At 47.4% G+C, this 27,861-nt stretch overlaps 1 protein-coding gene across 1 annotated transcript in view; it reads left to right on the plus strand.

Annotated features, from left to right (window-relative positions):
- The window catches only part of pik3r3b (phosphoinositide-3-kinase, regulatory subunit 3b (gamma)), a gene marked incomplete at its 5' end in the record, with an annotated part of 171,857 nt that overhangs the window by 31,049 nt on the left and 112,947 nt on the right, over positions 1-27,861 (plus strand). The window contains 2 exons of the mRNA XM_080007594.1: positions 24,951-25,025; positions 25,584-25,661. Coding sequence (XP_079863720.1) covers positions 24,951-25,025; positions 25,584-25,661 — 153 coding nt within the window. The remainder of the gene's footprint in view (positions 1-24,950; positions 25,026-25,583; positions 25,662-27,861) is intronic.

Raw genomic sequence — 27,861 nt, forward strand, 5'->3', positions numbered from 1 at the left:
ACCCCTAATTACTCCTGATAGCTGCGTCTGTTGGTGATTGAACAATTGTAAGTCGCTTTGGATAAAAGCGTCTGCTAAATGAAATGTAATGTAATGTAATGTTGATGGCTCTGCTCCTTGCTCCTCCTGTGATGTCCAGTACACTGAGGGCTCTGTGGAGTGAGTGACCCACAAATCCTCTGCAGCCTACTTCAATGGGCATGCACCTCCCCTTCCAGCCCTGCTCTCGACAGTTGATGACCAGATGTTCATATTTGGTCCGCTTCCTTTCATGAGCCTCCCCTAAGTGGTCCACCCATAGCACTGTCAGCTCCATGATGACAATGGTCTTGGTGGCCTCAGAAACCAGAAGTACCTCAGGGTGGTGCTGACAATGTGCTGCAGGAATCTCAGCTGTTTCTATAGGTCCACTAAGAGCTGCCAGTCCTGTCCCATTGACAGGATCCCTGCTGCCGCCCTCTTGTGTCCTGCCCTTGGCTGCACTCCTGCCCTTACAAAAGCGATTGCGCTGGTGGTGTTGCGTATTCGGCAGCAGCGGCTGATCCCCTTGCTGATGGCTTCTGCAATCGGTTTCAGCACCATCTCCTGAGACAGCTGCTGACCTTCCTCTCCAAGGTCTCAACGGTGGACATGGGGACCTCATAGACAAGTAGTGGCCATAGTATCCTTGGCAGAATACCATGCTGATATATCCACGCTTTGAACTTGCCCGGGAGCCCGGATTTGTCGACTGATCTTAGCCAGCCATCCAGTTGCTTGCAGGTGGACTGAATAGATTAGGAGTCCTTGAGGCTGCTGACGAACACCTTGCCCAAGCTCTTCACTGGCTTCTCAGAGATTGTTGGTATTTGCTCCCCTTCGATGTTAAATCGAAACCTGTCGGTGACTTTGCCCTTCTTCACCACTAGTGATCTGGACTTGGCTGGTTTGAAGCTCATATGCGCCCACCAGATAAGCTTTTCCAGCCCTTGCAGGATCCATCTGCTTCCTGGCACAGACTCCATGGTGACTGTCAGGTCATCCATAGAGGCCCTGATTGGTGGCTGGTGGATTCCTGATTAGGTCCGTGGGCCTCGGCTCCCTGGCTAAGCTGACTTGACAAGCATGTTCATTGCAAGGGTGAACACGTTTACCGAGATGGTGCAGCCTGTGATTATCCCAACCTCCAGCTTGTGCCACTCTGATCTTACTGCTCCTGCTGAGACTCTAAGCCTGAACTGGTCATAATAATCCACAATCAGGTCTACAACATGGTGTGGCACATGGTGTTTGGTCATGGTGGTCTCGAGCAGTTTTAGGGGGATATGCATCGGCTAGGTCTAACCACAGCACTGTGAGGTCCCCCTTGTTCTCGCGGACTTCCCGGATGAGCTGCGTCACCACTCCAGTGTGTTCTAGACAACCCGGCACACCAGAGAACCCTCCCTTTTGAACCGACGTGTCCATATAGTTGTTGGAAGTTGTTGGAAAGGAAGTCAGACATCCGCCCTGCTACTATGCTGAAGAAGAGCTTTCTTTCTACGCTCAGCAGTAAAATGATTCTGAACTGGTCGATCTTCTTTGAATCCGCCTCTTTAGGGATCCAGACTCCTTCAGCACAACTCCACTGTTGTGACACCTTCCCTCTCCCCCAGATGACTCTTAAGATCTTCCAAAGTCGCTTGAGTAGCAATGGGCAGTACTTGTAGACCTTGTATGGGACCCCACTTGGTCAGGGGGGCTGAGCTAGATCTTGCCTTCTTCACAATCTCCTGGACTTCCTTCAGAAGTGGTTCCCTGGTGACAAAGTCCTTGGTAGGAGGTGGTGGGTCTACAAGGACGTCACACTGGCCCAGCTCCATCTGTCTGTTGGGGTCACTGTGGGTGTTCTTAATGTGCAGATCTAGCTCCTCCTTTGAGCACAGCAGATTGCCATCTCGATTCTGCCCCAGCAGCGATTTTGTGAAGCCAAAGGGATTGGCTATGAATGAAGCACGCTTCCTGGCTCTCTCCTTCTGGCGCCTTAGATGCCATTCTGCTCTATGCAGAGTCATCAGCCTCTTCCTCAAGATGTCCCGCAACTCTGCCAAAGGGGGGCGCTGCTCCTCGCTGGCTTCCTTGTGCCGCTTCTTGAGGGACTTAAGCTTCTGTCGGATCTTGTGGATCTTCATTGCCCTCTGGTTCATGGTGTAAGGTGTCTGAGCAGCTCTCTTCTCAAGACTGATGATGATGGTCATCATTGCCTGCAGCCTCCGATCCACATCTCCCTTCACAGACGCTTCAAGCACCTTGTCGACGTCCTCTTCGAACTGCTCCTAAACTGTCGTCTTGCAGGCCTGTGGCCACTTGATTTGAACCTTCTCCAGGGAGAGACTTGGGAGAGCTGGTTGTGCCACATGGAGGTTCTGGGCTGTATGGGGTACTTCCTGGCCCGGCTCCTCCTGTGTCTCATTAGATGTGGTATCTGTGCGCTGTGGTACGTCATCTCCCTCCAAACACTTCATCCTGGCCTGGTGAACCTTGAGGCCATATCTGTTTTTGCAGATTTTCCCCGTATCTACACGTTGTGGTCGCCGTTGCCGTTTGGTCCGTCAGATTGGGGTTCTCACCCCCCTCCCGGACTCCCCTGGGGGTATTTTTTCATGAATCGATCTGTAACTTGATGATGGGTTTCCTCCGCTCAGGAGAAGTGGTTTGGGCTGCCAACCCTCCCCGCCCCGGGTGCTGTCTTTCCACGCTGCCAACTGTCTCTCCAGTCGTCACCAGCCTATTCCTGGTCGTCGGCCAGTCTATTCCTGGTTGTCACTGGTTTCGCCAGAGTAGATAGTTCTTGAATACATCTTCCGATGCACCTGAACACATCATCAGTGATGTAACCTGGTGTCCTCGGGTGTTTCTGGTCTGTCAACATCATACACCCTCTCCAAGGCGACCCCACCACGGTTGATAAGACCACGGTGTGTGTTCAGGTGGCATTCGCTTGTCCCCATGGACCTTCTCTCCGGATCCAGAGCCATCTCGAGGCTTTCTCAGATGCTTCGGTGATGTTCTTGATGGCTCTGCTCCTTGCTCCTTCTGTGATGCCCAGTACACTGAGGGCTCTGTGGAGTGAGTGACCCTCAAATCCTCTGCAGCCTACTTCAATGGGCATGCACCTCCCCTTCGATCCCTGCTCTCCACAGTTGATGACCAGATGTTCATATTTGGCACTGTCAGCTCCATGATGACCATGGTCTTGGTGGCCTCAGAGAACAGAAGTAAATCCGGCATCAGGGTGGTGCTGACCATGTGCTGTGGGAATCTCAGCTATTTCTCCAGGTCCTCTGAGAGCTGCCAGTCCTGGGCTGTTGACAGGATCCCTGCTGCCGCCCTCTTGTGTCCTACCCATGGCTGCACTCCTGCCCTTACAAAAGCGATTGCGCTTGTGGTGTTTCGTACTCGTCTGCAGCTGCTGATCCCCTTGCTGATGGCTTCTGCAATGGGTTTCAGCTTTCTGTAAAAGTAATGAAGAAACTTGCTTTGAACTGCCTACCGCTGATGGTTTTACAGGCGCAGAATGATCATTGTTTCTTACTTGCACGCATGCGCGCACACACACACACACACACACACGGCAGTGGCAGACATCTCAAGGTTGTCCACGTGCACTTTCTTTTTTCCGCCCAGGTGTCTATTCTACTCGGTCAGCATTAAAATCATGTCTTAAGAAAAGTGACATTAGCAATGATGAATGAGTTGCAAGTTTCATTAATCACCCAGCTGAAAGGTGCGCTGCGAGAGAGAGAGAGAGAGAGAGAGAGAGAGAGAGAGAGAGAGCACCAAGTGAGACGGATAAACAGGAGAGAGAGAGAGAGAGAGAGACAGAGAGAGAGAGAGCACTCTCCTGCTCCCCTGCCCTCTCTTTGTTTGGTGAGGTGATGATTTACGCGCGGTGGCGGTGATGCTGGCACGCCAAAACCTCTCCAATCAAAGTGACAAAGTCAAATGGCTGCGAGCGTCCGGAGTAATTGTGTTCAATCGCACAATCCATTTCCCTCAACTGTTGGAAAAGGAAAAAGCTCCGGCAGTAATTATGTGAGTTGAACGTGCTCAACGGGGACAAGATGAGCCAATTAGCTGGCTGGGGTGTCGTTTCTCTCGGCGAATGGTGGAGTTTACCTATCTGGCACCTCTTGAACCCTGCCATGTTTGCCCGATGAGGAGACACGCTGTGGGCTGCCACACCGATGGGATGGAATACGAATGCGGTGTGTTGGCTGCAGCCCCCAGGGTTTGGGCTCCTCTGCAGGCGGAACCCCCACCACCCCCATGACCGCATAGACGTGAACCGCGTTGGTATTTATTTGATGAAAAATCACATAATAACATTACCCTTTGCCCTTGGCCAATCTAAAATCATAATGTCATTTTTAGAAATCCCTTTTTGAGGATTCCAGTCAATTTTCTTGTATTGACATAATGTCAATTTTCTGTTTGAACATCCTGTGATATGCGCATTACGTGGGCCATTTATTTTGCCTGTGTGCGAATTGAAATTTGTTTTCCCACCGGCGAGATAAGGGATGGATGATAGAGAATATAAATAAATACGGGATTTTTTTTCTGCCTTGATGGCTATGTTGGGGTTCACTATCTACACAGACTACGCTGTGCGACATTATGATAGAGAAAATAAGGAGGATTAGGCCCCTGTGCTTTATCAATGTATAAGATGGCTAAATGTTATCAGCCGCATCTGAAATGTATTTTCCAGAATATTCTTTATTTTTAAGCGTCAGGTCGGTGTGTCGAACCGAAGCAACTGGAATCCCATTAACACCCGTGGTGTAGAAAATGTTTTTGTGGATAAGCCTCCGGTGCATTAACCACTTTGTACTGAGCCAGTGAACACTTTTACCAACCCTGCTGCAAAAATTTTGAATACTCTAGACGCTATGTTAAAAAATGCAAACTAACTGTGGATGCTGGAAGCAACTTGGACAGCGTCCACCTCCTGTATTTAATATGTAGAACGTTGGAGTTTGGATCATTTAATAATATTTTGTCTCTCGGAACCCGGTCTGAGGATATTTTTATTGTTGGATACGATTGAGTCCAAACCTCCATGTGTGTCTGTGCTGTAGTATGGGCTCTAACACTGAAACTCACTGTTGTATTCGAACAATACCGACGTCTTGTGAATAAAAAAAAATGTGGTGACGTTTTTAACTATTAATCATTTGGCCGCGGCGCCCTGGAACCTCTTGAAGGACCCATCGGGGGGTTGCCGGACCCCACCCTGAGGACCCCTGACTTTGCACTCCTTGCCGCTCTGTATTACCGCGTCGTTAAACGCCACGACACGCCATCGGTCAGTGTCACAGTCATTAACAAACGCTCAAGAGCGTCCTTTGTTCTCATTGTCTCCCAAACGGCTGCGGCGAGAAACACAGGTGAGGGACGCCCACTGAGGGCGTCCCTCAGTGGACTCCACCCCCTAGCGGTCAGTTATATGAAAAATGGCCGCTGTTCCTCCTGTTAACGTTTCTCTCCTTCCCTCACTAACTTGTCCATCTCTCTCTCTGGGCTATCGTGGGGACCACTTGTTCTCTGGCTCTTTGGGGAATTTTCCCATAACCCCGCTGCTGCTGCTGCCGTGGTTATCTGATTAAGAGAACAGCTCCTGGTTTTTCTTAGTTAACCTCCACCCAGATGTAACCTCTTCCCCTGCATGCGGGGCCGGGGGCTTGGATGATAGTGCCCCGGAAAGCCAGGGCAGGGAGGAGTGATATTGGGTGTGATTAACAGTAAGGGCTGTAAAGGAGGGGAGGAGGAAGCGGAGGAGACAAAGAATGGAGGGAGGGAGGGAAGGAAGGAGGGAGGGAGGGCAGCAGCAGCAGCTCCCTCTTTAGCCTTATCTTAATTATAAACACGATGACCCAGCTGTGCTAGTCTCCATGTGCTAGGGGTCCGACAGTGACTGTGTGACACACACACACCTAATAAACCTGTCTGACATTCCCTAATCAGCTAATTTTCTCTAGGGGAGTGTATATCACACAATCTGTGTGTGTGTGTGTGTGTGTGTGTGTGTGTGTGTGTGTGTGTGTGTGTGTGTGTGTGTGTGTGTGTGTGTGTGTGTGTGTGTGTGTGTGTGTGTGTGTGTGTGTGTGTGTGTGTCTTTGCACATGTGGACGAGGGGTGTAAGAGAACGAGCCGCTCCTTCCCGTGAGAGCAGGAATGGAGAGAGGATGAAAGTCAGGTCTTTAATTGCTTTTATGTCCTCCCTCTCCGCTCTCCTGTCCGTCCTTCCCTTCCCTCTTTCACCTTCCCCAGAAGCAAGCGGCGGTCCAACCCCAAACACACCATCTTTCATACACACACAGGCGGGAAAACACACACCTGTACTCGCGTGCATGTACACACACCATGGCTGCAGAAGCAGATTGTAGTGACATCCAAGTCGCCGCACTCTGGGCCAATAATTGGCTGTGTGTGTGTGTGTGTTTGTGTGTGTGTGTGTGTTTAAATGAAATTGGTTGAAATGTGATGAAACCGTAGCAGCAACAATATCAGAACTTGCAGTCTCCATGCCCACTTTTCATTTTATTTTTTTTTGTGTTTTGCATTAAAACTGTATTTTCTTTCTGTTAAGGATATCATTTGCATTGACTGCCATTCTGGGACAAACGTAAGGCCTTCATTCCGAGACATTTCGCCATTAGGTGGATTAATAATTCAGACAAACCCAAATATTGGATTTATTTGGTATTTTATGTCTAGTACACTGATGATCTTTACTTTGACTCAGATTTAAACTGTTAATCTGTAAAATCTGCCATGGACCGGGACTTTGTCTCATCAGTTTGCAAGCTCCCTGAATGTGCCCGCTTTCACATGAAAAGCTTGTTTTCCTTTATTTTCCTGTGTTTTTTTTTACCATTAACTTTTTTCACTGCAGGGAAGTTTAAATTGGCTGATGGGAGAGGAGCTGGAAGCCAGAAGGTATCATGCTCCCGCTATCCATGAGGTAAATGGTTGAAGGATGAGATAAAAGTTCATCAAGAAGAGGAAGAAGGGAGAGGGATGGAAGATGGGATGGTGTTTATCATCCTTTCATACGGAGCTTGGCTTTTGAAGAGGGGGGGTGGTGGTCCAAAAAAAAAGGAACGAGGAAGAGGACAAATATGTGAGGGAATGAGCGATGGCGATGGGAGAGGTATGGTGGTGGAAACAAAAAGCAACAACATCCAAATGAAGGGGGCGATCGCATTTGTAAATCACTACAATGGGCTATTGAGCCGCGTGGTTTGCTGGAACACGGAGAGAGAGTGAGAGGACGAGAGAGAAAGAGGGTTTGATTGACTGAGGGTTGATCACCTGATGGCTCCACTCAGCCATGTCCTCCTGCGGGTGTTAGAGGGTTTGTGTCTCACTTAATTCTGATTTGTGGGGGGGGGGGGACTCTCCTACAGGGAGATTAGCACCTATGTTCCCCACCGAGAGGAGAATTAAACTCTTCTGTATCACACTCAGTGGTTCTCTCTCTCTCTCTCTCTCTCTCTCTCTCTCTCTCTGTGGTCTTCCTCTATTCTCATCTAATTTAATGGCCCATTGTCCTGCCTGAGGAGATGCTAAAAGAGCAATCGTCAGAGCTGGGCCCTGAGGGAAGACTCACTCCACAGGAAACCTGCGATATGGCGGCTCCCCGAGCTCCTCCACTGTAGAAATAGACCGCATGACGGATCCGTGTAAATGAAATCCGGCAAGGAACAAGCACCAAGGAGATAAGACACGGTGTTTCCCTAACAGACAACAGGCTGGACGGAAATCATTTCCATCGACTTGATTCAGACTTTTCCACCCCTAAATCCTTTTTTCCAAATTGCACAAATTCCACAGGGGGGAATGCGCAGAAAGATGCAGCCTGTTGGAGTACCCCGAGGCGAGGCAGTGAACCCCCCCCCCAGCTGACAGGGGTTCGATGTCCTCGAAAGTCCCAATGTCCTTGTAATCATGGTGAAACTGCCTGAGTCACACTCATCACTTTGCCCACGTGGCGTTCAGAAAGTAGTGGAAAAAGAAAAAAGCTGCAGAAGTTCAGTAAAAATGGGCTTTTTTTGCCTCCACACCCCTGCGGTGTGATACCAATTTGCAGGCAAACGATGAGCGCGCCTTTGTGGTTTGCATAACGTGAAGAAGGAATTCCTACGTGCGGGTTGGAATCCGCCGATGGATGCCGGCGCGTGATTACGGTCTCTTCGAGGTGGAGGGAACCCTGCCTGGGCGTCTTTCCACTTATAATTCCCACTGTAATTCTTGCGTATTTTCTCGGCTTAAGAGGAAATTTCTCGCCCTCGCGCACATTCTCGAAAGCTGCACCCCCCCCCATATATTTCGAGACGTGGCCCCGGAGTTCACATGCGCGGCACACATCGCCGAGCGGCTTCTTTGTCCCCTGCTCCTTTGTTCCCTCTCCGTGCCGCACTATGTGCTTGTCATATTAATAGCTGCCGAGTCTGTGGCGCGTCAAGCCGCTCGCGTGTTGAAGCCTCCATCTCTGATCTTTCTGACGTATAATGTTTCAGCTTCCTCAATTATGTACAGTTGGAGTTGTAGCAAAAAATAAATAAAACAGGCGGTCTAAACAGAAAATAAATATGATTGTCTGTTCATGCTGTTAATATATTGATCAATCAAGGTGTGGGGGGGGTATTGACTACTGCATCTCTAAAGGTTTAAGCTGCGAATAAAACAATACATCCACATATTGCCACAGCAGGATAACAATATTATCTGTGGTAGCCAGGCTTGCAATTAAGTTAGAGGAGTTAACAGTGAACAACATGGGTCAAACGCTTTCATTTGATTGAACGCACATTCGATGGACGCCGTGAGGTGTTATTACAAACGATGGCATGTATATGAATGCAAATCCAATCTTCCAAACTCAATGTTCTGTTCCGTTCAGCAGTTCTGTTTGCCGTGCGCTGCTCTAAGAGCGTTCTACAAGCAGATCCAATGAGGTCTTTCTTTCGATACATGCAGTGGTGATGTGTGTCTCGGGCGATGTGTGTCTTGGTTTGTGATATCTGGATGTTCCTGCTCGTCTCTGTCGTGTTTTCAGTGTTTGCACGGACAGAGGCGTCTGTGCTGATCAATTCAAGTGCATAGAGGTTGTGATACGCCTTAAATCTTATTAGCCAGGGCAATTTTCTGCCGATTTATATAATTAAAATTGATGTCCTTTGTTTTTTGGTTTTTTTAAGGTGTGTGTGTGTGTATGTGTGTGTTTGTGTGTGCGCGCGTGTGTGTGTGTGCGTGCGCGCGTGTATCCTTCGTTCAGTAACAGATTAGGCCTTTGACTCGGATACCCATCCAACGGACCACACCGCAGAAGGCCTCGTCCTCCAGGGCAGTATTTCATCAGGGTTTATCTTTATTGGGAGGTGTAAAACAGCACATTGTGCTTTATAGGTGAATCGCACTTTTAGTTGTTTGTCCTCCACCTGCTGTCAGACGCTCTGTATCCTCTTGTCATCTCTCGCTGTCACTGTCCTGCAGCCGCAGTCATATTTGACTTGGAATTAGAATGGATTGTGGCAATAAAGAGTAGTAATAAATAGATTGTTTCTTCTGTTCAGGAGCAGAAGAAAGTTTTTTTTAATTTCCACAAGTATGTCAACTAATTTCATTCCTCAGAACCGTGCCAACCACGCATTGGGGACTTTCTTCTTTCACCTGCCTGCTGGTGCGTGAGTGTGTGTGTGTGTGTGTGTGTGTGTACAAAGGCTTCAATGATCCTACTTCATGTTTATGTGCGTGTCACAATTTTTCCTTGTTGTGTGGTTGTGGTGTGCTGTGCTGTGTTGGTCGCACGCCAACGATTGCAGTTGAATTCAAATAAGTGGCAGGAGATGCCACACTGTATGTAATCCTCCATGTTGACAGATCTTGTTAACTCTGTGTACCCAACTGCAATTATACTGTCAACGTAGATGGCACCTCACTATAATAAAGGTTACACACACCTCGACTCTCAGTTTGCATACTACACACCCGTGTGTGTGTGTGTGTGTGCAGAGAGCCTTTTGAGTGTCACACTATGAGGTTGAACTTTTCATGTTTCTTTTAGTTTCCAGGTGTGCTTCTGTGACTGTCTATTGTGTGTGTGTGTGTGAACCTTAACCTTAAGTTTTACGTTTCTAAATGCACAAAAATACATAAACGTGATTCTAAAAGGCTTCACGTGAGACGGTTTAACAAGGGGGAAAGCCTCGAACAAGCATGGAATTCCCATACTCTATCAGCAGAGAGGCTGGAAAGAAAATTTATATTTTGCTTTTCTCTTCATCAGTGGTGGTACCTGTGGTGCTCTTCAACTGAGCAGCATTTCAAAGATTTTCATCCTTGTTAGAGGTGTTTTTACCTCGTGAAGCTACGTGAAGCCTTTTTGCATATCACGCGCGCGCGCGCGCACACACACACACACACACACACACACACACACACTGCTACACACAGTGCACACACAGTGTTTGGATCGATCCTCATGTTACACATAGAAACATGACAGGAGGGTTGTCGGTGTCAAGGTGCAAAATCTTTTCCCTGCAATCTACGGTCGGTAAACCTGGCAATTACAGGAGACAGGGCTCTCTTTCTGTCTTGTTTTCTATAAAAAAAACCTGGGGATTCACAGCCCCCTGGCCCCCTGCAGTCTGGCCGTCAGGCTGGGCTCCAAATATATATCGGATGCAGCATTCATATCGGTTGGCGAGCATTCCAAGCCACTGCACTCAAGAACACTCCGGGGGTGCATGAATCCTGATTTTCATGGTAGTTTACTTTCTGTCATGAAAGTTGACAAATGGTTAGTTGTCGTATGGCGCCATCGCACGCTGTTCGACACCAAGCTTGGATTGAAAATATTTCACTGCAGACAAATCACTCTTTCAAATATCCAAGAGTGAAGTGTCTTGCCAATTTCCAAAAACAGACGCTAACAGCCGCATTGAAATGTTGAACAACAGAACGCAGATGAGCTGCATCACCGTTAGTTCTGTCAGTTTTGGAACCAATTTAATTGTATTTTATATCTTTTTATTTTGAACTACACAGTAGTCTATGCCACCCCTGTAACAGACTGTGGTTGTTCAAAAATATATAGCCAAATGAGTTTCTCCCATTGGATTAATAAAGCCATCTATTGATCTGCCCATCAATCAATTGATCCATCTATTGATCGATGAACAAAGCCAGAGGTACAAATTGTGGTGTCAGTACATATACGCACACACACACACACAGGCTCGTTGTATGTACATGTAAATACATACAGAGTGAATTCATATCCAGCAACACAAGTTAAGTGACACACACCCATACATTCTGTACTTCTCTCTCGCTCTCTCTTTCTCTCTCCCTCCCCCCTTCGCTCTCTCGCTCTCTGCCACACACACCATTTCTTTTTTACACGGCTTTGTGTTTCCTCTAAAATTGCCTTAAAGGATGTGTGGGGGGGCGGTGGATAATCACATTGTTGTTGATGCGAGTGAGTGTATGCGGGAGGGTGTGAGCACACACACTCACAATGATGGACATTGTTCTCCTGATGTCATCACTTTGGCCCGCCAGTAATGTGATCAAACACACACACACACACACACACACACACACACACACATACACATTTGTTCATTGATTGGTGTAATGTGGAGTTTTTATTCCTAAAGGGGTGCACACAGACTACCAGGATCAATACTGGCCACTCAGACTGGTCCTGGGAGGACCAGCACGCCTGTGACCACACTGCAAATGCACACACATACACTTACAGACACACACACACACACACACACTTACAGACACACATACACACAGTGTAAATTTTTTGGGGCAATGGGGGGGTGTTTCTTTAATAATGCATAATTGCACAAAACAAATTAGTTAGAATCGAAAACCCTTTCAGATATACTGTATTGTACACTTCTGGGAAATGGTGCTTTGCTCGTCTGTGTGCGTGCGTGTGTGCGTGGGTGCGTGCATGCGTGTGTGCAAGCCAGGACCCTGTTGAGCTAAATGTCAGGTTGTTTGTAACGTGATGCCATTTTGATGATGAGACGCAGGGGGTGTGCTATCCATCAGAGATGATAGATGAGATGTTGGAGGGGAGTGAGTGGAGGAGTCGCGACAGGGGTTAAGATGGAGATTGGACGAGGCGGCGGCTCACTTTCTGCCTGCTTTTAATCAGCGGCCCCCCCTCAAATCCTACTTCATGTGCAGACTGTGTTGCCCACACAGGACCATGCACATCAACAATGGTCGTATCCCAGGCGAGGAGTCTTTATAAAGTCTGTTTAGACAAATTATTAATACTCTTTAGCAAAATGGACTGAAAAAATGTTCAGAAACAATATTCATAAAGACTATTGCATTTTTTAAATTTATTTATTTATATTTTTTTAAGGTTACACAAAACCCTCCAACCAAGTAAGCCTCCAAGAGAACTAAATAACATTTCCCAACTATTTCTTCTAAGTCTGCCTATACACACCGATGCCACCCATGTAAATACCTGTCTTCTTGACAGAATGAGAGAGAGAGAGACCTGAGATTGGCAGCCTGGCTAATTAGGAAATCTCATAAAAATCTTGACAGAACGGAAGAAGCAGAAATGCATATATAAGGAAAGAAAGAGAAAATCAAACCTTTTCCTGTACCTTCCTCCTCCTCAGAGGGAAGTGTAAGCATGTGTGTGACACTTGCGCGCACACACACTCACACACACACACACATGTGCACAGACATACTCCATCTGCAGTAGTTAATTAGTACTTTTGGGGGGCTTACGCAAAACAGACGGTTCACACAACATGTTTGGGTTTGGACGAGGGGCCAGCCTGCTCTTGAGGAGATCTGTTTGTTAAGCTGCACACACAGACTCTACGCTGCATCCAACAATGGCTGCATGTGCTACGCGAAGGGAAAATGCAAAGAGAAGCTAAGGTGTTGAAAAGAGAGCTCCTCTTCAGCATTTTTGCTTGGCTTTTGTAATGTAAGAGTACAATCATATAAATGACATCCCTTTAAAACGACTCAGACAAACACACAATGGCAACTACCTTGTGTGCATGTTGCCAACTTTGAGTAAAATTCACACACAATCACACAATCACGTCGCAGAGCAGAGCCCGCCCCGCCTGCCCACGTCCCTGGGGTGGGGGGGGGGTTTCCTCCACTGTCATGGGAGATTGGCCAGCCGGGAGATAGAGGATCAAGGTTTTTGGTTAGCTTTTAAAACAGGCTTAGCCGGTAATATCACCAGTACGGTCGATTTATTTTTCTTTATTTTGGCCCGGCCCAGCCTGGCCTCTCCCCACCTGGGGTTTGGGATTCACAGACCTCTCAAGCTACAAGCAGAAGGCTGCTGGTGGAGATGTCTTAGAAGCTCTAAGCGCGGTAGAGAGAGAGAGAGAGATTCACTCTGAATGCATTCGGGAGTCAAGATATTCAGGAAAAAAGGAACCACCTCAGTAGTGAAATCCGTATTTGACTTTTCCCAGGTAACACGGGGGGGGGGGGTCTTTGGGAACTGAATGGAGGGTTGAAAGGTGGAAGGGGCTTCAAAGGAATGTGAATGCAACCTTGCATAAACAGCACACCCACAGCGAGGTTTTCATCTTTAAGATATAAAACGAACTTCATGTCCTTTGTATAATTCCCCTCAAGACCGGCCGCTGAAGCCCTTTATTTTGATTGCAGCACAGCTTGCCGCCAAATTTGATGAGTGATCTCTGAAGTGAAGTAAAATAGGTATGGAGCTAAAAATACGAATACAAGACAGTGCAGCACAGTCCGGAGCGAAGAAAATGATGTTACTGCATTTGTAAGCTGTTAATTCTTTCTCATGCAAACTTAATCTATAGGTGCCAAGTCCAACTCTAAAGCAAAAAATAATAATAATAATGAATTCAATATCTCAAAAATAACCGCAAAAACAACCTAGACAACCACAATGAAGAAAATTGAAAATCCCTGTTTGGATTTGATTTGAGCTCTGCTTGTCGAAGTCTTTGTGTTGCCCCAGTTTGGACGAGCTGATGGGGGTTGAAAAGAAAGGGGGGTTTGGCAGAGTGAGAGAGGACGGAGGGATGGGGGGGGTGTGGGGGGGGTGCGATGGAGGTGGAGGCTCTGACCCGGACTCTGCTCAGGCGTGACAGATCCATCCGGTTCCAAATTCCCGGACTCTGACTGACAGCCTCTCTTTACCTCTACTCCTGTGTTTTCTTATCCCCCCCCCCCCCGCAAATCGTTAACCTGCCGGCTCCACAGTCCCCTCTTTCCCTGTTCTTCACCTTCTTCCCCCCGTATTTCTGCTTTTTTTTCTGCTTTTTCATCTCACTCTTTCTTTTGCACTTTCCTCCTGACCGTCCCCCTCACCTCCGTTTCTATCCCTTTCCCGTTTAAATCAGTGTTTTTGGAGATAATCACTGCTTCACAGTTTCACACCAAGAGACGGGCCAGACTGCTATTCCAGAGCACTGTCACCACTTTCAGGACATTCCTAATTCCTAATAATGTTAATAATATGTGAGGTGGAAGCTGATTTTAATCTACTCGTATCATCCTCAAATCATCACCAGAGATGAGGCAAATTTCCATGCAATTGATGAGATATTCATAAAATCCAAAGCATAATATTTTTATATTTTTTTTATAACCTCCATCGACCTTGAATTCATTATAGCTTTCCAATAAATACATTTATTCTAAGGAATTACCTAGAGAGAGCTTTTCCTTCAAATATTATGATATATAATATATAACCATATAAGCTTGTGAAATGGGAAGACGGCTGAAAGATATCTACTACTTGAAACTATTTGATGGGATGTGCGTTCTCCTTCACCCCGCAAAGAATTACTTTTGCAGGATGAAGCATCAACTTTGAATGCTGTGCGACGTTGTCTTTGTCTGTTCTGTCACGGTTGGAATCCCCTGCCCCCCAGTGTCCACTGCAGGTACTGCAGGATGGAACCACTTAGCTGCTCCCCTCTATTGGAGGAAGATGAGAGAAAGGGAGAGAGTCCCTGCACAGGGGACCCGCGCCGAAGATCAAACTTATTTATGATCTCATGCGGATGTAAAAAAATGATGACCCCCCCCCCCCTCCCAGTTCCTACTGACATTTAACTATTTGACCTAAATTTAACGTATTATACATCAAGTGCCGCCTGCTACACCATGTGACTCCTATGTGGTCTTGTGGGCGCTTTACTGTATACGGGCTTTGGTGCCAATTAGTGGTGTGTGTGCGTGTGCGCTCGCTCGCAATTGAAATGAACAGGGTCTACTTTATAACGCCAGGACCCTCTGGACCGCTTGATCAATAAATTGTTTCCAAACATTGCCTGCTGAAGACCTCTCTGCGTCCTGGGGGGTGATGCAGGCATGTGCACGCACATATTGTCTGTGTGCACGTGGGAGCACGTCGTGCGCATGGAGAAAGACATTGTGTGTAAACGAGAGTGATTGGAGGTGTCTGCATCTATTAAGGTGTGCATTTGGCTCTGTTGGTCTCTTTTTCTTCTTCTACCGTTTGTGGCTGTGAGAATGAATTTGAAGATCTGTGAAATCAGAATTTGTTCCTTGTTTGGGTCATGTTTTTTTTTCTCTTCCTGGCAGAGATTTAGAGTATACAAGTATACAGCCTTTAACTCAGAAATTAGCGGTATTAAATTGTCAAATTTAATACCACAACCACTTTTTCCACATAAAAAATAGGGACAGCAAACTGCAAAATGTGCACCATAAAATAAAGCACTTAAGTTGGTGTTGAGCCCTGCATCATGGTGATAGTAGATAGTATAGTACCACTGACACCTTTCTTTCTTTCTTTCTTTCTCTCTCTCTCTCTCCCTCTCACCCACCCACCCACTCTTGTGGAGAGCTAGAATAACCTAGTGTGTTAAGGGTTAGTGTACGTTCTTCACCTCTCCAGTAGGTGTACGAACAATAGTGTGTGAGTGTTCCTCCACCCTCCCTTCCTCCATCCACCCTCCCTTCAGGTGGAAGATGGGCGGCTGCGTCTTTGTGTGCAGCTCCGGTGAAGCACGAGGAACTTCTCCTCCTCGCTCCCTCCTCTCCTCCGCCTGCCTTCCCTCAGCACTCTTCTACTCCTTTCCCCTCTCCTCCCCTCTCTTTTCTCTTCCCTCCTCGCTCCCCTCCTCTCCTCCTCCTGCCCTCTCCTCACCTCCACCCTCGTCTTCTCCTCTCCCCTCCTCCCTTTTTCTTTCCTCTCCCCTCACTCTCCTCTCCTTTCTCCCCCTACTTTCCTCTCTTTTCCTCTTCCCTCTCTCCTCTCCTCTCTGTATCTCAGCATCTCTTTTGTCCTCTCCCTTGTCTCCCTCCATCCCATCGGCAGTGTACATCCAGTCGGTGCAGACCTCGGGGCGCTGTGAGATATTGCCTGTGTGATGCTTTGTGACAGTGACGTTAATGGAAGCACTGTACATTTAACGACCTATATCTCTGAAAATTTCACTGCCGCTGCCAGCTACACACATACACACACAGCTACCTATAGTTAAGGTAAACATACACCCAATGCAACAAATGCAGCGGTACATCAATGTTTATAGAGCATCTAGCTTTACTTAAGTGTGTGTGTGTGTGTGTGTGTGTGTGTGTGTGTGTGTGTGTGTGTGTGTGTGTGTGTGTCTCTCTCGAAGGGCATGTGTCATTTAACTAGGCGTTGGTGTCACTCAGTTGCGCGTCTATGGATACGACACAATGTCAACAGCACAAAAGAGCGGAGGAATGCCTGAGCGAGGGAGAGAGATAAAGAGAGAAGGGTGAGATTAAGCGGGAGAGGGAGGCGAGGGAGAGCGGGGAAGAGAGAGGGCGAGGTAAACAAACAATTGACAGACAAAGGGAAATACAGCGGCGTGAAAAGGAGGCAAGTGCGGGGACGACGGTAATCAGAAGCGCACACAGCAGAAGCGGGGAGCGAGTGAAGCCAAACAGTGCGGGAGACAAAGGGAGGGCGAGGCTGTGAGCTTGGCCTAAGGTGGGGAAAAGTGGAAGAAGAAGAAGAAGAAAAAGAAGAAGAGGTTTCCTAAGAGGAAAAAAAGTGAGGGGAATACCAACAAATTAAGGGGAAGAAGGAACCAACATTACGTCCTGCTGTCTGGGATCTTTTCTGTCCACATCCCCTCCTGTGCTCTGGATGACCTGCGTTTCTCCCCCCTGCCAGGGTGTGCCCAGAAGCCCGCTCCCATCCTAACGACCATTCAGGTCAAGGGAAGCAGCTCAATTAGAAGCAGCCTCCATATTTCATAGTCACAATATGAAGCCGGTGTTTGTATAGCAGTTTGTACAGTAATCCATAATTGGAGAATTTACTCTTTGTGATTGATTCCCGATAGGAGGAGCTAGTGACAGCTGCGGCTGTACACCAGGAGCGTGGCTGTACACCGGGAGCGCCGCTCCAGCGCTGTAATTGAATCCCACGTGTTGCTTAACCTTTTCCCTGCCACGCCGACCGATTGGCTGCTGTCAGTCAGCAACTTCAAATGTAAAATGTACCTTGTAAGTTTCCCTCGCGCCCAAAATGCCACATCTTGCCACATCATGCCACATGCCAAACACTACGGTTTCTTAATACATTTCAATTTACAGGCTATTAAAACAGCCTGTAAATTGTTTTCTTGAGACTTCAACAGAATCCGAGAGACATCTCAGGTGGTCTCACGAATGCTGCCCTCTGCTCCTGGCTGCCCCCCCCCCCCCCCCCCCCCGGAGGTAGGACAAGCCAGGATGGGTTAAATGCAGAGGCCTCATTTAACTGGCCACCATCCAAAGCATGTGCATGTGTTGTAGTGTGGTGTGTTGCGTGATAATTAAAGATTCTTCTTCTTGTTCTTCTTATAGATTAAGCAGTTGATATGATTCTAGCCATTCAATAATAAGAAGCCATAAAGTAACTGGTAAGCGTATAGTTGATAAGCGCCCAAAGATGTTCGGCACAAAGGTTCTAGGACTTTGGGGGTTGGAAGCCTTTTTCATTTTCATGAAGATCATCTTCCCTTCCAGCAATGGAAAAGTTGTAAAATGTTGCAGGTGAACAGATAATAGTTTTTCAAACTGTTTGGTGTGGATCTTTACACCACCAGGTTGGATTGCATGCAGCAACAGCTCTGTGGGTCAAGCAAAACCTAAACTGCGTGCATGTACCCATCCATCGGTGTGAATCCATTAAATTCCACCGTTGACGCTATTTCTAGCTAGGGCTGGGTATTGGTACTCAATATCTTGAAGGTATCGACCGAAATAATCAGATACCATGTCTTATGGATAATTCTCCAGTCAAATGATACCTGCATTCAATCCTTTTTGTACCCAGATCTAGAAAATAAATTACTTTTTGTATGGTTGTGCTCACAGCCAATCACCACAAGCGTTCTTTGATTTAATGCGACGTGTGATTGGCTGACTACCGCAGCAGCAACAACAACATTCTGTTAAAGGATTGGTTCTAATCTTTCAAGTGTGTCCTCAAACAACAGTCAGTTATCCATATCAACAGTGAAAGAGGTTTTCCTCGCTGTCATCATTCCTCCTGTACCGGCTATTTGTTGAAAATGACACTGCCCAATACTTCATTGTACAGTTATTTCATAAATATTTCGATAATTTCAATAATAACACTTTCAAAATGTATTTGTGTAAAACTCATTTGTATGGGGAGGAGTGCTGACATTTTACATAAGTGAATGCTCCCATTCACACGACAGGTATAGTAGAAAAGAAAGCTATTGAAAGGAGTACTCTGTTGGCACAGTATCGTTAAGTACTTTAAGGTACTGGTATCGTTTTATTTAATTTGTTAAATTTTTAAACAATACACAGCCCTATTCCTAAGTGTGTGTGTCTGCGTGTGTGTGTGTGTGTCTGCGCGTGCGTTTGTCTGCGCGCACGTGTGTGTATGCATGGGTGTGTGTCTGCGTGCGCGTGTCACAGTTCATGACACAATACACCTCCAACCCTCCAGGGAGAAGTACTTCCATGAATTCCTAATGCTTAATTAGAGGATTTGCAAAGTAAATGTCAGCTAACGTACCGTGCATCGCTCTTCCACACCGTTTCGACGAAACCAATCAAATTAGGGGATCCACTTTGATTAAGCTTTTCACACGACACACACTTTTCCTGAGATGAGCGAGAGCACCTCGATGCAGATCAAATATGGCAGATGTGCAGGGTTGAGAGGAAACACGTCACGTCACCAGTGAAAGTTTGTCGTCTTGGTGTTTGTTTTTCCCCACCATGAAGTCCACGTGAAATACTGAATCCTGCAGGGACTCAGAATTCAAATCAATAAAAAAATAACGAAACTAAAATCACTGAAAAAAATGGCTGTGGTAATCCCAATGTTTACTCTTATTTATTATAAGAGTAAACATTGGGATTACCTCAGCCATTTTTTTTCTTATTTATTTATTATTATTTACTCTTAGCTGCACATCTACTGAGTTTTATTGCTGTTGCTGCCATGACACCTGAATTTCCCTCAGTGGATTAAAAAGGTTTATTGTAAGTTAGCACACAATTAAAACATTTTTTTTTAATATATACAAAGTTTATTCATAAAAAATATATTTTAAAAGTCAAATTGACTCTCAAACTGATTAAACATAAATTTATTTATTAAACAATTTCTTATAAACATTTTACTAAACAATTTCAATAGGCACTGGAAGACCCTGTGAGCTACTGATGAAAGAAGGGGACCCTCAGCACTTTTATCGCATCCTCTGATGTCAAAATCAAAATGAACATGCTATTATGTCAAAATAAACAGACATCTTTTATGTTTGGGATCATATTGACCCCAGCAATTTAAACCTGCAAAAAAATGGCCACGATTGAAAGTGTAACGCTGAGGAGGGACCAGATCTATTACTCATGGGACTGATCGTCAGATCACTTTATCCAGTCGAAAAACTCTGCATTCCCACCTGAAAAGGCGGAGGAAGTGACAGTGACGAACTTCTGTCTTGCCCCCGCGGGTATATATCGGTGCACAACTTCTGCTTCCTCCTCTTTTCGCCGCTGAGCGCCTCAGAAGGGCATCTGCTGCGCAGTAATAGATCTGGTCCCTCCTCAGGGAACATTTGTTTCCTACCAAACCTAGGAGTTCCCTAACACAGGGACAGCGATCTATTACTCATGGGACCGTAAACCATCACGCAATACTATGGTGATCACCCAAGGGAGGTTCACGTTATAACGTATCCCTCACTGGTGTGTCTGTCTCAGCCACATGAGTGGACGTGTGAGGAAAAATACTTGTGTTGTACTTTCTGTAACACCTGCATACCTGGGTCTGTGCGCCAAACACGGCATGTGGCAGCGCAGACCTAGTGACGTCCAACATGTAAAAATGCACAAATGTGTATGGCGAGCTCCAAGAAGCTGCCCGAAATATCCTCTACCGACGCACCCCTGAAGAGGACCCTAGAGGAGGACACTCCCCTGGTGGAGTGTGCGTGCGGGCCCTGAGGGGCCTCTAATGACAGGCTCATATCGGCCAAGTCTATGGCTTCCACCAGCCAATGGGCCAACCGCTCCTTGGCCAGGGGCCTCGTCTTGGCTTGGGCGCCGAAGCACACAAACAACTGGTCCCCATGCCTAAATCCCTTTGTGTGGTCCTTATAACACCGTAGCGTCTGAACCGGGCACAATGTGTTAAGCCTCTCCTGCTCCCCTGATTCAAGGCGGTGGAGAGAAGGCTGCTCACTCAATGACCTGACTCCAAAACAGAGTGGTGATGACCTTTGGGGTGAAAGAAGCGTTAGGAAGCATGACCACTGTATCCCCTCCACCCACAAACTGTATGCAGGATGGCTTGACTGAAAGTGCCTGCAACTGTCCTACATGTTTTGCCGAGGTGAGTGCCAGCAGCAAGGCCGCTTTCAGAGAAATACTCTTGATGTCTGCGGTGTGTAGAGGCTTGAACGGAAGCCCTGACAGAGCCTTCAAAACTACCAAAAAGTCCCAAGAAGGGAATAGACGCCTGGACTGAGGGTACGTCCTATACGCCACCTCAGTTTGTACTGGAAGCGTGTAGAGAGCGGTCTGTATTGTTGAAACCACTGCATCTGAGTGGCCCAAAGCTAGGAGCTTCTCCCTCTCAGGTACCAGGCCCGGAGGTGCCAGAGGCCCGGATACTAAATTGTTGCGCACGCCTGTGTAGCTCTTGCTGGAGAGGGAGCTCCCACAAGGGGCCCACACTCATGTCGCACAGATCAACCAACCATGGATGGCTAGGCCAATAACGGGCCACCAGCCGCAGCACCAGGTTGTCCTCCCGTACACTGTCCAGCACCAGCTGAATGAGTGCCACAGGTGGCAAAGTGTAGAGCAACGCCTCCGGCCACGGGTAGGCCAGCAAGTCCACACCCAACTCGGCCTGATCGCCCACCATAACTTGCACCGTGTGGTCTCCTGCGACACAAACTGGTCTGCCTCCACCCGGCCGAACCGCATCCAGATCCCCTCCACCACCTGGGGATGAAGGTGTCAGTCTGCCGCCCAGAGGTTCCCCCTGGACAACAGGTCAGCCCCATGGTTGAGGCAGCCAGGGATGTGGATAAACAGCAATAAACTGTTCACCATGTGGCACAGGGGAGGGACCGGATTCTGCCTTGGCGATAGAAGTATGCTAGTACCGACGTGCTGTCTGAGGTTATCAGAACATGTCGGCCCTTGAGGGCTGGTAGGAAGTGCTGTAGAGCTGATAGCACTGTGTGCAGCTCTAACATGTTGATGTGGTGTCTGGCATGTGTTATCGTCCACTGTCCGTTGGCAGTCGCGCCATTGTAGATGGCTCCCCAGACCCGTATTGGATCTGTACAAGGTGATGGTGAAGCGATATGCAATGCTCCCCAGCGCGCATCCCACACGAAGGAACCGTACACTTCTCCACACTGACAAGTCCCTCTTGCACCTCGGTACACAGTCACCCTGCGGTGCTTGTCCTTCACTGGGTAGAAATGCTTGGTGGTGTACCACCCTTGCAAAGCCCTGGCTCGCAGCATGCTGAGGGGTAGCGCCTCGGCACTAAAGCCATCATGTCTAGTAGTTTCTGACACAAAAGGGACCACCAGCCTTGTGGCTTCTGCTGCACCTGGGCTGCTCTGGGGAGGAGGAGGTGAAAGCTCCCTGCCCCTCTCTGCAACTTCGCCTCCACTATGCATCTACACTGCGAGGGGTCGTGCGGGGGATCCAGTACTTGAGAGCCTGCCAGCTCTTCTTCTCCTCCTCAAACCTCATTGTCATAAGGCCCACAGCTTCCCCAAAGGCGCCAATGGGGGACACCGGGGCGTCGAGCAGCGGCACCATGTACCAGTCCTAGAGTCCGGTTAGGCCCAACCAGAGGGATCGGTTCAGGGCCACGCAGGCTCCCATGCTATGCCCGGTAGCTTGAGCCGCGCAACGGTGAGGCGGAGGGAGAGGTCTGTGGCCTTCCGCAGCTCCACCAGGTTCCCTTGTCCACCGAGGCTGAGCCAGCGAGCTCTGCCAGCAGCTTGGCCTGGTAGCGCTGAAGTAGGGCCTGGGTGTTGATAGCGCAGGCCGCCTGCCCTGACACCAGATGGGCCTTTTCAGCCACCCCTGCCAGCTGTTTGGCCGCTTTAGTCGGGAGCCGGGGCTTCTTACCTAAGCTGAAGCCCTGTCCCGGGGTGAGGCAGCCAGCGATGGGTCCTTCCACTGGGGGGAAGGTCAATTAGCCCAGCTCCTGGTCCTGTGCCAGGCGGCAGTAGGCCTCAAACCACCTCACAGGTGCGCGCGTCCTGTAGGGATTCTCCCAGCCCTTCACCAGTTCCGCATGGACCTCGCGGAAGAGAGGAATGGTCAGAGCTTCCTGACGGGGGGCTCCAGCGTAGAACTCCCCGTCCAGCATGGACACAGCCGTGTCTGGGACTGCTGCGTAGGGGAGACCCAGCTTTCTGAGGAGGAAACCGAAGATGAGCCGCAATATATACCCGCGGGGACGAGATGGAGTGCGGTGTCGTCACTTCCTCTGCCTTTTCACGCGTGAATTCAGAGTGTTTTGATTGGATTACGTGATCTTAAACTCTCTCCCTCTGGCCATGGTGACTTCTGCTTGGTACCAAGTTTGTCCTTGGGCTTCCAGGATTTTGATGATAATCTGAAAAATAGTTTGCAAATGATCCAATCATTCCTTCCACTTTTTTTCCCAGAGGGGTACAAGATTGACCACACTAACCCTATAATAACCTCCCATTTCTCAGTAAAAATTCTTGAAAAGATAGTTTACAAACAATTACACTACCACTTATCCACTAATTATATCTATGATGGTTTCCAAAGCTCTCACTGGCATGGCACCAGATTATATCTCCAACATGCTGGTCAGCTATGAGCCGGTCAGGTCTCTCAGGTCCTCTGGCCTTTTACACATTCCAAGAGTTAAAACTAAAGCTGGCAGAGCAGCCTTCTGTTTTTAGGCTCCCATGTTGGAAGAGCTTCCCAGTCCATCTGGGATATACCCCCACAACAGTCCAGGGTTTCCCATACATGGACAACTTTGTGGCAGCTCGCCACACTATCAGCACTGACCACCACAATGTTTGTCGTTTTTATTCACCAATTTTATTGTAGAGCTGAGTGAGGGATATTTTTTTGCGATGCCAAGAAGATGCCGGCTGAATTTCCGAAAGAAGAACAAACTGTTATTAACGTTATAATAATAGAGCTGGGTTTCCAGGATTGGTATAGCTGCTTGTTGGCCTAGGGTTCATAAGGATTTCTCAAAGGACTTTCTGGAAAACAGTTTAGTTTCATTATTAGCATTATTATTTCAGGTCATTCTAGATTGTTATTTTAAAGTGCCTTAACACACACAGCCTACATTATGAGCTGCTTTCCCTACACTACAGATGGTCAGTTGTGGTCTAGTTGTGGTCAGACCCGTTGAGAATTGCCTACGCTCGCTGGATTCTTCGATATAGTAAAGTTTTGTCGTCGTCCCATTTTCTACAAGTGGACGACGCACATGTGCAGAGCAGATGTTCATGTCAACTTCCACTGTTCACTTGACTTGTTTCCTGTGGACCGTGGACATCCATGGGGGATGTCTGCCATATTTCGGTCGGTGCCCAGGTCCCTCTCAAAATGAGGATGGCCCCAGCCCCGCATCCTCATTTCGCTCACGGTTTATTGTCGGAGGAATAACCTGATCAGATACAAAAGAGAGAAAGAAATACTGAGAAATAGGCTGAGTGCAGTATCAAGTATTTGGTCAAACTTCGTAGGAGTTCATGTTCATGTGTCCTTATTTGACTTGAGTGTGTTTTTGGTGTGTATATGCTTGTATGTACAGTATCAGATTGTGTGTGTGTGTATGTTCTTTGAGGGCGGAGGGTGGTTGGGAGGGGCATGGTGTTGGCCTTAGGTGCAAGAGGTTCTCACCAGGACATGAACTTAGCACTGACATTTACAAGGTCCTCACCCTGGTTTGTGTGTGTGTGTGTGTGTGTGTGTGTGTGTGTGTGTGTGTGTGTGTGTGTGTGTGTGTGTGTGTGTGTGTGTGTGTGTGTGTGTGTGTGTGTGTGTGTGTGTGTGTGTGTGTGTTGGTGGTTTAGGCAAGACTGCGGCTCGCAAGGATGCTTCCAAGGAGACACACACACAGTACATTTTCACACACACACACAAGACGTTAAGGTGAATGGGTGCGTGAACGCTGCTCATGGGAACACAGGAAAATTTTGCTGCTTGAACACTTGTCAAACACAAAACATACCCACGCCTCAGGAGACGCAGAAGGAATATTTGAAAAGCCGCCTGGCTTAAGCAAATGGCTCCAAAATCATTTGTGTCCCTAATATGAAGGAAAGGTTTTAAAACACTGTTAAACTCTTATGTTTCTCTCTCGCTCTCTCTCTCTCTCTGTCTCTCTCATGCAGAGGGGGAGGTGTGCATACTGTCTGACCAGGCTCCCCTGGTGGTCCGCAGACTCATAGAGGCAATTGAGAGACACGGTAAGATGAAACACATGTCACACAACCTGTTTTGGTCAGCTGACCTAAGTTTGAGGCCATTGTAAGGTGAAATGAAGTCAAGTGAATACACACCTGTGCTGAGGTACACAAAGTTTATTTGTAAAGCACATTTCACACACAAGGGCAATGCAAAGTTCTTTAAGAAGAGATACCATGCCTCTTTATTTATCCCAGGGGCGAAATTCAGGATACAATTCATGAGATAAAAGCCATAATATAAAAGGAAAGGGAAATAAGAGCATAGAAATAATAGTTTCCAGTACACACACACACACACACACACACACACACACACACACACACACACAAGAAAAAGTGATGAGGGCATTATATAAAGCAAAGATAAACAAGGGCAATGAAATCACACAATTAATAGGTTAAATTAAAATGCAAAACTGATTATTCACTGAAAAACACTTGTTTGCCTTGTTGCGGCAATGTGTAGCATGATATCTACTGTGATATGCATCATATCTCTCTCTCTCTCTCTCTTTCTGTCTCTTTCTCTGTCACTCCCTCTTTCTTTTCCTTTTGAAGGTATGGAAAGTGAATCCTTTTATCGAAGCCAGCAGGTCTCCAGCGGACCTCCTGAACTGAGGCAGGCTCTGGAAGCAGGTAGACGCACACACACACACACACACACACACACACACACACACACACACACACACACACACACGCGCACACACACACGTGCACACACACACACATGCACACACGCGCACACAGTCAAATGCACACACATACACAATGTTTTTACCTCTAGTAAGTAAGTAGTATTAGTCAGACGCCTTTTAAGACAGTTTCACCAAATATCTCTCTCTGAGGTTTTACATTTTACAACTAAACATTTCTGCATTTTTCTTGCTTCAATTATGACACAATCCACTATTTGACAAACTGCGTCAGGATGATGTCCTCCCCTCGAGAAACAACACACCGCTGTCTATTCTTAATGCAATGTAAACAACCCGTCAGCTTCGGCTAAATTCAGACTCAAAATTGAACACAGGTGTGAGTTCTGTACGTGTGGGCGAGAGGCAGAGAACGAGAGAGGGAGAGAGAGAGAGAGAGAGGGCAGGGGCGGGAGAGGGAGACCCTGCTCTGGGCCCATCCTGGTTTTCCACTTGACGGGCTGAAAGTGTTTGCAGACATGTGTGTCCCAGGCTAATGGTAAAATACAAAAGGCGCACGTGTTACGTGGCGCTAAATTAGGGTTCTGAATTCCCACTTTACCCTCCATTACATGTTTGAAAACAAACATTGAAACCACTACGACTCACACAGGGATACTGTCAGTGGAGAGAGTCAGACTCCTCCGCCCCCCCCCCCCCCCAAAAAAAAAGTTGTCCAAGTTTTAGTTGCTGAAGTTCAGGTCTGGGACCACCAGGGAGTGCTCTGGCTCTGCACTTAATTTCCTAAAATGAAGTGCAGAGCCAGAGCACAGAGTGGGACGGGGAGATGGAGGGAATGAGTATGCGAGGGAAGGGAAGGGAAGGTTGTTTGTCTTAGCCATGGGACGTCGGGGAATGATGTCAGGGGCTTTACATTTTGGGGAAATATACAGAATGTGTGAACGACAGAAAAGGTTTTTCTTTTTTTCTTCTGTTTTGTGCTAGAATTTGAGTTCCGGCTGTTTTTTGTTGATTGTTAAGTGTTCCTGTGGTTAGATTGCAAAATCATGTTTCCATCCACATTTAAGTGGAATTTTAAGCCAATGTTTGAAATGCTGCAATAAATACAAAGTCAATTAGGCGAGTTTCCATAAGGACCCTTTTTATTTTTATCGAATTTTCATGTTCAAATGAGAGAAAAGATGCCGCTTCTACAGGTAGACATATAATATTACACTACTGCATACTATTACACTGTTATGACACTATTATGACACTGTTATTATTATTATTGTTATTATTATTATTCCCTGTAACAAAGTGGTTACATTTGAAAAAAAATCGCAATTTATATTTGCCAGCTACAATTTCAGCTCACCACAGATACCGCGCACACACACACACAAATACTTTTACGGATAGATCTGAGGTTAACGAGCCAACAGAAATGTAAAAGACGCTGTTGCAAAGGTATACAAGCAATAGATCACAGGCCGTATTTGACCCTAAACACACACATGCACATTAGTATTTGACCCTAAACACACACACGTTCACACACATACACACATACACACATACACACATGCACACCTGTGTAGTGAGTGCTGTCGGGTCAGCACGGGGGCACGGACGTGTGCGCCCTCCCGAGCGCTAAACTGAACTGACCTGACATGGAGGCACTCAGAGGAATTTAGCGCGTGGCTTTGACACGTAGGCATGCATATACGTTGAGACAGAAAGAGGGCCGCGCCACGGAAAAATCCGCTGTTTGGGAAACCACAGGAAACCGGTTGGGGGCGGGGGGGGGGCTGACTTGACGTGCTGGCCTCCCGCACGAGGCTCAAGCCAAACGCCTTAACGTGCATCGACGGATCCTATGGAATATATTTGAAAAAACGGTGCACCGTGTGCAGATGGGTGCTGACAGGTGGCCGCTGCGGTACACAGACCGGGGGTTTGCATGGAGGAGGTGGTGGGGGAAGGGGCGGCTGCAGTTCACTCACTCTCTTTGTGTGTGAAAATCTGCAGAGGGACTGGGGGGCATCCCTCTCTGTGTGTTAGCGGGAAAAAATGACGTTTGTCTTTCATGGTCTGACTGCTGGGGCTGAACGATGAATCGAATTCAAACCGACAATCGCGTTGGCTGCTATTTTTTTTTAATGTCGCACAATGTAACCGGGCCGGCTCTTCCTATAGGC

This window comes from Zeus faber (genome assembly GCF_960531495.2).
Source record: "Zeus faber genome assembly, chromosome: 1".
Lineage (NCBI taxonomy): Eukaryota > Metazoa > Chordata > Actinopteri > Zeiformes > Zeidae > Zeus > Zeus faber.